At 41.3% G+C, this 10,232-nt stretch overlaps 1 protein-coding gene across 1 annotated transcript; it reads left to right on the top strand.

Moving 5' to 3' along the window:
- The first annotated feature begins 2,509 nt into the window (after positions 1-2,509).
- On the top strand, positions 2,510-4,763 carry LOC135477980 (UDP-glucuronosyltransferase 2B10-like). Its single transcript, XM_064758216.1, has one exon. It carries the CDS (start codon positions 2,539-2,541, stop codon positions 4,006-4,008), a length of 1,470 nt encoding a protein of 489 aa, XP_064614286.1. The 5' UTR covers positions 2,510-2,538; the 3' UTR covers positions 4,009-4,763.
- Positions 4,764-10,232: the final 5,469 nt, after the last annotated feature.

Below are 10,232 nucleotides of genomic sequence, written 5' to 3'. Positions count from 1 at the left end.
CAGTGGTGTTAGTATTTTAATATAGACAGCTGTGTAACTGCAGCCTCCTTGATGGCATAGATGATTTCACTCTATTAGTTTGTTTCATTTTGTATCAACGGCAAAATATACAAAGCGTTTCCCCGTATGCAACAACATTCAAGCGTGTTGCGACAGGGAGCCAGATGTGAACCTTGGTCTTCACGTGTGTGACACACCTCCTGACTACACGACACCACCCCAAATTATTCAGATCTGGATTCCATCTGTTACTCAGCAGAGGAGGCGAAACAAACAACGGCTGATGACTTTTTTTGTTCATAATCACGGCGACAGAGTGTGACTGGCTACCTTTACAAAATGGACAATAAGAGCCATTCAGTCTAGGTACTGCATTCGAACAACATTGAAGTAGAGAACAAAGAAAAACACAATAAAAAAACACACACGCAGAACCAAAAACACATTAAATGTACATTCAAAAGAAAAACACACGTGACTTGTAACAATATGAGTTCCTTCCAGAACTCCAGCTTATTTTTATTCCGTAATGCATGTATATTTATATTTAGAACAACAGCTTTCTATTTGGTGAAGACCGCTGGTATAGATGAGCTCAGATCACTGACCACCTAAACTGCCAGAGGGATTATCTTTGCATTTCTTACAGGTATGTACAGATAATTTAAAGGAGAAGAAAACATGACTCCAAAATCAGATGAAAGAGCGTCAAAACTTATTTGCATATATGATCTTTAATATTTTGGGGGACTTTTTTCAAGAGAAAAGGGTATTTGAATCTATTTTTTGTATGGTGGGTATTTGGGAGAATAATAATGTTGTACATAATGATGTGAATCTTGTCAAATACATTTATTTGAATGTAAATTTGTTCTTTATAACATATGCATATAACCTAAATTATAATAATATTTATGAACATATAAATAAAAATATAAAAATGATCCAAATTGAGGTTTAATACATTCATTAGCTGAAAAAAAAAACAAATTCTAGTGCAAAATATTTATTAAAACTGTGTTACATCTTCATTTATGACATTATTAAAGAAGGACTATAAATACCAAAAGTTGGTCCCAAATACCCACCATACAAAAAGTATTTTCAAGTGTCTTTTTCTCATTAGGGAAAAACGAAAAATATTGAAGATCACATTTAGGAATAACTTTCGCACTCTTTCATCTGAACTTTATGTCATTTTTATGTTTTCTCCCCTTTAAGGCTTCCCCACTTCTATTAGTCTGACTAACAGCCTTTGGTAAGTTATATCGCGAGTTCGAATCCAGCTTTAGGCTAACATGACGGTGTTATAAGATATCTGGTGATATGCGATAGTCGTTCTGAGCTTTTCGCGGTTTCCCTCATCCATTTTCATGAAAGCTGACTTGGAAAAGATCAAAACTGTAACGGTAGGTTATATGGGATCAGTAGAAGAATGAAACAGGATCCAGTTTGAGCTGGTATCTCTAACAGCTCTTTAATCCTTCAAACAGTGCCAATGTAAAATGTTCCATGTGTCCACAGTGAAATATGAGGACAGTGAATTGCTCGCGTGCCTATTTTATGTGAAAAAGAAGTACTAAGAAATCAAGTGTACTTGTGTAGTCAGTGTTGACTGATTTGTTCTGGACGTCGACTTGTTACCTAATAATAGTATACACTGTGGGACAAGAACTGTGTCAATCTAAGAATGACTTACTTGTTCTGTTTCAAAGGCAAGGTTATCTTTCGCATTACTGGGTAATCCGTGTACATTCGCGTTAGAGAGTAATTTGTTCAGGGGTACAGACATTCACCCCCGGACATACCCCCCAGGACATTTCCCCCCAGACACCTGGGACATTTTCCCCTCTGGACATTTTCCCCTCTGGACATTTTCCCCTCTTGGACATTTCCCCCACCGGACTATTTCTCCTCTCTATATGTGAATATGTCTGGTAAAATCATTTGTGGTTCGTCCTCTATTATCCATAGTCAGAGTGGATCTTAATCATTAAAACATTAAAAACATTTACAAACCGGAGTTTTTACAAACTTGGAGCAGTTTTTTTCCATGTGTGGCATTCAGTTAAATTAAATCAACACTTTGTAAGACAATCAGTCGATGCAACGTATGTCTTATATGGGATAAAAACAGTAGACAAAATAAACGGAAAGCTTCATGATAAATAAATGTTTTATTATTTGCAACAACAGGCCGACGACAAGTATCGTTTCTCAGTTTCTCAGTGAAATCCATTATAGCACGTAGTTCATATGTTACAGTCTGATGCAATGGCCCACTGCTCTTTCATCCGTAATGAATCTGTAAATTTGGATCTTTCCTGGGATGATCCCCCTTAATTTCGAGTGGGATTTTCGTTTCCTACCTGGTTTCCATTCATTGAGTTATTAAGTTGATAAAAGCTTCCTTTTACGAATTCTTCATCATTTTTCTGTTCAGGCTAATCCCCAGTGATGTACACACAGGTTATTCTCTCTCTCACCCTCTGTCTGTTTGGATGTCATGTCGGGGAGGTGCATGGTGAGAAGATATTGATGATACCAACTCCACAGTACAGCGTCTGTCAGGCTCTGGTCAGCATAACTGACGACCTGATCCTGAAGGGCCATGATGTGACCGTCTATCAGCTGCAAGGCTTTCATACCTTGTGTCCGGGTGGAAACAAAACAAAAGTCATAACCTATAAACCCACGGGCCTGGATTTGAAAAAAGCAATGACACACTCGCGAAATTTTATCAGGACAGTCATGTCTACCAAGCCTTGGGAGAAATCATTCTGGGGCATGATAGACCTGATTCAGCATCAGGAGATTATATGTAGGTTTGCACTTGGAGACGAAGACGCCTTCCAGAAGATTAAGGAGGGAAACTTTGACTTTGTTCTGATTGACGGAGCCGTTTATAACGCCTGCTATGCCGTCATACCCTATGCGTTAAAAATTCCATTCGGTATTTATGGAGACGTTTTGCTGCACTGGCCAGGTCGTCAATCCTTCAGGCCTCATACGGAACCAGACGTCATAAGCCCCGTTTCAGATGAAATGTCTCCATTTGATATGGCGATGAATGGCCTCATCATGTTTGTAAAATACGTATATACGATGTATGAGGTTCCCATACATCACGTGAAACGCATTGCCCCAGAGCTAAGTCGCAAGCAGACAGTGGACCTCCTGTTTGCTGCACAAATATACCTGGAGAATGATGACGCCATTCTGGGCTATGCACATCCTAGACCTCCAAACTCCATCTTAATTGGAGGCATCATGACAAAGCCCGCCAAATCACTGCCTGCTGATATCGAACAATTTTTGGACAAGGCGACAGAGGGAGCGATACTCATTGCTTTTGGTGGATCGACTTTTTCACACTTTCCCGAAGAGTACAACAAACTATTCACACAAGCATTATCGGAGGTAAATATGCCTGTTATATGGAAGCACGACGTAGACAGAACGGATGGACTTACAATGAAGAAGACATGGTTACCCGTCAATGACATTCTGGCACATCCAAACACACGTCTTTTCATTTACCATTGCGGGAAAAACGGGGTCTACGAGGCGCTCTACCACGAGGTCCCGGTTTTGTGCCTACCTCTCATCTACGACTGCGTTCAAGCTGCAGCCAGGGTGACCAGGCGTGGAGTGGGTAAAACGGTGGAGTTGCACTCTCTCACTTCCGATAATTTGCGTGATGCTATAAATGACATACTAAGTAACGAAACGTACGCGTCAAATACGAAAAAGTTCTCACAAATATTCCACAGTTTACAACAGAACCCTCGCCAAAAAGCGGCGTACTGGGTAGATCACGTGATCAAACATGGTGCTCACCATCTTCAACCTTCAGACAACCTTCGTTGGGCTTTTGCAGAGTTTGTGGAGGTGTCGATCTTAGTTATGTTTGCTCTCGTGTCTCCCTTTCTGATGTTTTTCTTTTGCCTATTCGCCTTAAAATCAAAGTTTTTTAAGAGTACTAAAAGAAATGTGAAACTGGACTGATTATAAGATGGAATATCTCTAATGTCAATATACCCAACTGGAATATCCCATCACGTCAGATCTGGTCAGAATGACCAGCTAGTAACAACACCCTTGATGAAACGTTGCTGATTGTTGCTGAAACATTTCTGATTTCAATGAAAAACCAAAACCCTCATCACAATGTTTTACGTGTGCTATGGTGGCAAAAAACATTTTATGGTCCAAGTTTACACCTAAAATAGCAAGAGTGACAAATGGCAGATATAACTAAGTCTAGGATAGTTTGTATGAGTTTTCAGTGAGGCAGTATATAGTGACCATGGCTAGTGATTGGTGTGCTAAAGTGAAACACGGTCACGATGAGACGAACATATACATGGCTGACAACTGACTGGCGTTCTAGAGGGAACCACCGTTTTGAGGAGACTAACATATGGACGAAACGGAGACTATCCAAATAAAATCCAATTACTTTTAACGTGATCCTGAAGCCAGCCATGTATGACGGAGAAGTCACGGACAAGTAGTATACCACAATTAACATATTACAAAGATATACTCTGTTGAAACAATCGTAACAAGTTTCTATTGAATTGTGTTACAACAAATGTATATTTAGATGATAAGGGTATTTGTTTTAAAAGGATGTCTTTGGTAATATGCATTTATAGGTCGTATGAGATGTTGATTACAATTTTACTATCAGAAAAGCATAAGATATCAGTGTAATTGATATATGTGCCTGTAAACATGTTTTAACGTTTTCATTTTTTTATCGTATTATTATGTTAATATGCCAAAGCTTTCATTTGTATTGCGTATCTTTAATACTGTAAAGTATGACGTTAAACCTCAAACACTCACTCACTCACTTTGATACTGTATTTTAATGTGAGCTGGAGTCGACTGGCAAATGTTGCTTGGTTTCTTCAGGGTCACCGCTGCAAAAATATTAACATGCATTTCTACATTTAACTGTGTCCGTGTTCTTGCGTTTTTGTCTGCGATCAGATTAAGGGCCAGTGCTAATTTCACTACCATTCATTCAACAATTGCTTCCTCAAACATTTATTTATTCCATCGTTGTTTTACGCCGTGCTCAAGAATATTTCACTTATACGACGGCGACCAGCATTATAGAGCAAGGACGTGGACAATGAGAAAGGTCGAAAAGGTCATTTTTGATAGCTTGTCTGTATAAAGTAAAGGCGTAGCTTATGAGCGATGTCCTGAAACACCAAGCAAAGTTAAACAAAATGTTAGGGGTGGCATCTTGAAAAGCACTGCAGGTATTGGGTTCACGGCTTGCACATATGTAGAGCAGAATAACACTAGGGGATATCCCATCGTTGATTGTGTGCATATTAAGTACCGTGAATCACTGAATTGCTCACTTAGTGTGTTGTTTAAGAATAAATGTTAAACATGGTGTCTGGGGTTTTTTCTCAGAAGTAGTGCATGTACTGAGCTCAAGATTTGCACACATGTAGAGCACAATAGCACGAAGGGGATATTCTATCGTTGATTGGATGTGTGCATATTAAGTACCTTAAATAAATGAATTAATGACGTACTGTATTGTCTGTAAGAATAAATGTTAAACAAATCGTTACTGGACGTATCTTACAAAGTACTGTAGGTATTGAGCTCAAGGGTTGCACACATGTAAAGGGCAATAGTACTATCGGGACATCCCATCGTTGATTGTGTGTGTGCATATTAAGTACCATGAATAAGTGAATTCTTGACTTACTAGGTTTTGTATTAGAATCACTGTTAAACAACCTGTTGGACTTGGCGTCTTAAAAAAGTATTGTATGCATTGACCTAAACTGTTACATGCATATAAGGCACAAGGGCACAAAAGGATGTTCCGTCGCTAATTCTCTGTGAGCATATTAATAACCTTATATTACCAAATTCATGATTTCAGTTCCTTATGCATTGAGCTGAAATTTTGCATTCATGTGTCTCATACAGCCGCGCTTAGTGATAACCTTGGTAGCAATTCTAAGTTAAATTTAAAGTTTGTCTACTTTTGAATGTTTTGATGTTGTACTGACAAACAAAACTGTGTACATCACTCTTTATAGTGTGAATACGTAGTTTTGAATGTGTTTTCTGATCGATGGCAACGTAGTAAAACAGTTCGTCGGGCTCAATATATGGGTATTAGATCAAAACAGGAGTCGGTTATTCAAAGTGTATTAATAGTTAAGCCAGGTTTAAACCTTAATACATGTATCAGTCTAGGCCTAATACAAAACTAATGGCACTGTAGTCCAGACCGAAGTTAATACCTGGCTTAACTGCTAATACACTTTTGAACAAATACGCCCAGGATAATAACAATACTGGTGCTAGTCCTTAGAAGACTATTGCAAAATCAAACAAATAATATAGCTCGCTATGTTTATTAAATATACCATTCCTAAATAGTATAGCATTCTTAAACAATGTATAACAATAAAACAAGTTTATTAAAACATCAAGATCTAATAAAGCCTGGTTTCCATCCTGAAATTTGTACATTGAGGAAACCTTGAAGATGTGGTGTTAAATATTGGAGAGAACAATATTAACAATATGTATATTAACAGGTAGAAAAGAATGATTTGCATTGAAAATCTGTTGTATATGTACGTGTAGCAGGGTGGACAGAGTCTATTTCGAACTCAGGAAATCTAGGATAAACCCGAATCGCCCCATACCAATGACTTTAATAATATACTTGTTGCTGCCGAGCTTCCCTCTCAGAGAACAAGGAAACAGGACTTTTTGGCCCGATGTCAGTATTTTACGTTCAATATGGGAAAACACACACATCCAACGGAACGTACAGTTGGACACAGACCCCCATTACAACTTCCGTTTTTCGGTAGGGGACGATTGTAGTTCTGTGAATTTTAGGGTATAAAGTCTTTTTTTGCTCCCAGGCGTCCATTTTTGGTGCACAGGTGCATGCTTGGTATTAAAATGCTGGAAACTGTCTAAACTTTGAGGAGGTATGAGCTTTATTGATGAATGTTTTGAAATTCTGGGCGAGAGGACACAAGGTGTGAGGTAGTGATGAGGCTGCGAATGACGTGCCCTTGGCGTGGCTAGGCACGCCTCCCAGCTGCCGGCATGGAAAGGTCCAGATTTTGACGGTCAACCTATGTCAAGATTTTTATGGCTTCTTTCTCACAGGCTGGGCCAGGTATGCACCAAAGCTTATTGGCCACGGAATGTTTGGGACTGAGCTACAGCGCTAGACGTTAACATTGTCGCTTATGGAAAATTAATGGGGGTCCGAGGCCTGTACTGACGAAGTCACCAAAATGTGAAAAATGTCACTATGCGCTTAGATTTCGCAGCAGCCTGATAATTTTTGGTGGGTATGTCTGTGATGTGTTTTGCATTGATTGGGCCGTTTCATAGCTTCTTGGGGCTATTTACATTTTGAAAATATCCATTTTGATGAAAAATCGGTAAAATGCTGTTCAGCGTAGGGTAGCATGTGTATAGGCATCCTGAAATGAACAACATGCAACGTTCTAGTATTCCTACGCTTGAAAATGGAGACGTTCAGAGCAGAAATTGCTGCAAAAATTGAAAGTTCCAGTGTTTATAGTGAAAACGGAGCCTGTCGAGTGTGGACTGGACCATTGACGAGGGATGGTCGATATGGTCTTGCCTCCTACAAAGACCCCGTCACACATCGATGGAAGAAGAAACACATCAGTAGACTTGTTTATATGGCCAGACAGGGGCTGTCACATTTAGATCCCAAGCTTGATTGTTCACACGTGTGCCACAACACATGCTGTGTAAATATGGACCACATAAGCTTGGAACCGCATTGTGTTAACAATAACAGGCAGCGCTGCTGTCTCGGCCATGGGCAGTATGCAAGGTGCATGTTGCATTTAAGACTGAGCAGGTTGGTTTCCCCTCATTAAAAATAATAAATAACAGATTGTTTTAGATTTTGCTCAATTTCTGTTATCATTTTTTAATTTCTTTCATAAGCAACAACAGCAGTGACAAATTATATACAAAATTGGCGGTTACAAATATCTAGTGTATGTGTGATCTGTTTGGGTGTTGTCCAGTTGTCCCTTGGCATAGTCAGTTTTTTCTTCTGGATTTGAAAGCCTGTACTCAATGTGCTCTCGAAGTTTTCTGGCTGTATTGCGGAGTGATCTCCCCTTAACTGTCTGTCGCTTCTTATAAACCTTGTGGTACTGGTTCACCCTTTCAATCTGTTGTACTGTTCTCTCGCTCCTAGGTGAAATACTGGCGCCGACAGCTTGGAGTTTGGCAGCCGTGGACTTGTCCTGGCCATTGTTAAGTCTGTGGATTGTGGATGCCGCCCTTCCCTCCATATTTCTGCTGTAGTTTACATTCTTGGGCAAGGAGACGCTGAGTGATCTGTTGACAGCTTCGGACTTTTGAGTGCTGGTGTTCATCCGGAGACTGGTGGCGGCTGTCTCGCTCAACCTCATGTGCAGTACTTCGGTCAATAGTTTCCTGTCGTTGTCATCCATGTTAAAAGGGCAGAGTTTACTGGTGGATAAAACAGGGACCTCTCCCACCAGCTGCTGGTTTCCCCTCCGGAGCAAACCACACTGTTCCTGCGGCATTTGGAAACAGTCCCCACCGTAACACCTGACCGTTGCATCCACAACCCTGGGTAGGCAAGTTTTTATTTTCCTCATGTCACCAATGTGCTCAGACATAAGTTGAGAAAATATCAAGCTACACCTGGCCTTAACATCCTGACTCAACACCTTCTGTGCTTTCTTCCTGGCTTCCCTCGTTCGGCCCTGTCCTTCAAACATGGCATCGCTGAACTTAGCCTGGTTACATTTCTTGAACTGGGATCTACAAGGTGCGTGGGGTCTGCTAACCGGTTCGACCTCCCACAGTGGCTCGACCAGTCGGATGCCGTCCTCCACTCCCTTGTCTGACCTGGAGTCGCCGTCTGTGGTTACATATTTGGCTAAAACACCTTGCCTCGCCAATCCCTCGCCAATCTCGTTCCCCATATTATACTCGGACCAGGAGGCATGTGGGTTTGTGTTCGCTGTGCACTCCTCGTGTCCTCCAGGGCACTTTACTTGGAAGCCTTTTCCTCTTAGCCAGGACCCAGTCCAACACAATTTATTTCTTCAGTGCTGCGGAGACAATGGTATTGCTTGTCTGTTGATGTCTCCCAGCCAGGGAAATTGCTTGTAAAGCATTCTGGCCGGTTTCTTGGGACTGGTTATGGTAATGCTGTTGTAGCGAGTGTCTGTGGCCAGATCTATTGTGCTGTCATCCTCTCCTCTTTGCTTTTGTATGCCTTTACCTCTTCCACCTTATTTGCCATATCCCTCTCTGTTCAGCTTTGCGATTGCAGATGCGACATGGTTTGCAGTGCGATGCATGTTCTTACGAGTGGCAGGCGGGCACGTCCATCGCTGCAAATAGGAGTCTGTCTCGGGTGTTCCCCATTGGTGTGTCCTGGAGGCCTACTTGAAGAGCTCGGTTCACCGCCGCAGCTTTTTGGCCAGGTCTGTTGCATTCTACCTCTTTGTAGATTTGTGGAAGCCAGATACATAGTCACAGTCACAGCACTTAAAACTGAACGCCCAGGCTAAACCCCACTTTTTCTCTGCAGCTATCTCGAACCTGGGCAGTGGACAGTGGTCCTTGGTCTCACTGTGCTCAAGCATAACTTTGTTCCATATACACACCATTTTCTGTATACCTATGAGTCGCATCCTTCCAGCAGCCCATTCCCGCTCATGTGTATCTCTGTCTGATCCAGCCGTGGTATCTACCTTGCACCGTCTTGGCCGCTGTATTCTCTTTGTGTCAGGCTGGTGTGTTCTTACAGCCTCCTGATTGGGCTGGAAATCTGTGTCCATCAAGGACACCCAGGCACAGGATTCAGCATGTCTGTAACTGCTGACAGGTTATTTGAGCGATCCTGGGCCTTTCCAGCTTGAAATCTAGACTGTTTCCTCTTTCTGTCTCCCTTCATGGTGTTTTTGGGTAGATTGTTTGCCTTGTTAACTGTCAGACTGGACCAATATAGGTGTACTTGGTGGCTGCCTGATTGGAAATGTTAAATTCATATTTTTCCCTCTCTGTTTATATATTGTAGATGCCAATGTGACACCCTTTGATGTGACTGTGCAGAGTAATAACCTGCTATGGTGCAGGGAGGTTTTTGCATGGTGAGCTGGTCCAGCCAATCAGCAGTCATGGGGGAG

This window comes from Liolophura sinensis, chromosome 11, assembly GCF_032854445.1.
Source record: "Liolophura sinensis isolate JHLJ2023 chromosome 11, CUHK_Ljap_v2, whole genome shotgun sequence".
Classification (NCBI taxonomy): domain Eukaryota; kingdom Metazoa; phylum Mollusca; class Polyplacophora; order Chitonida; family Chitonidae; genus Liolophura; species Liolophura sinensis.
The sequence above is the reverse complement of the archived record's forward strand: the minus strand, read 5'-3'. Positions and strand labels throughout refer to the sequence as shown.

Excerpts from the sequence above, each read along its gene's own strand:
- LOC135477980 (XM_064758216.1), top strand. The coding sequence starts at position 2,539 with ATGATACCAACTCCACAGTACAGCGTCTGTCAGGCTCTGGTCAGCATA.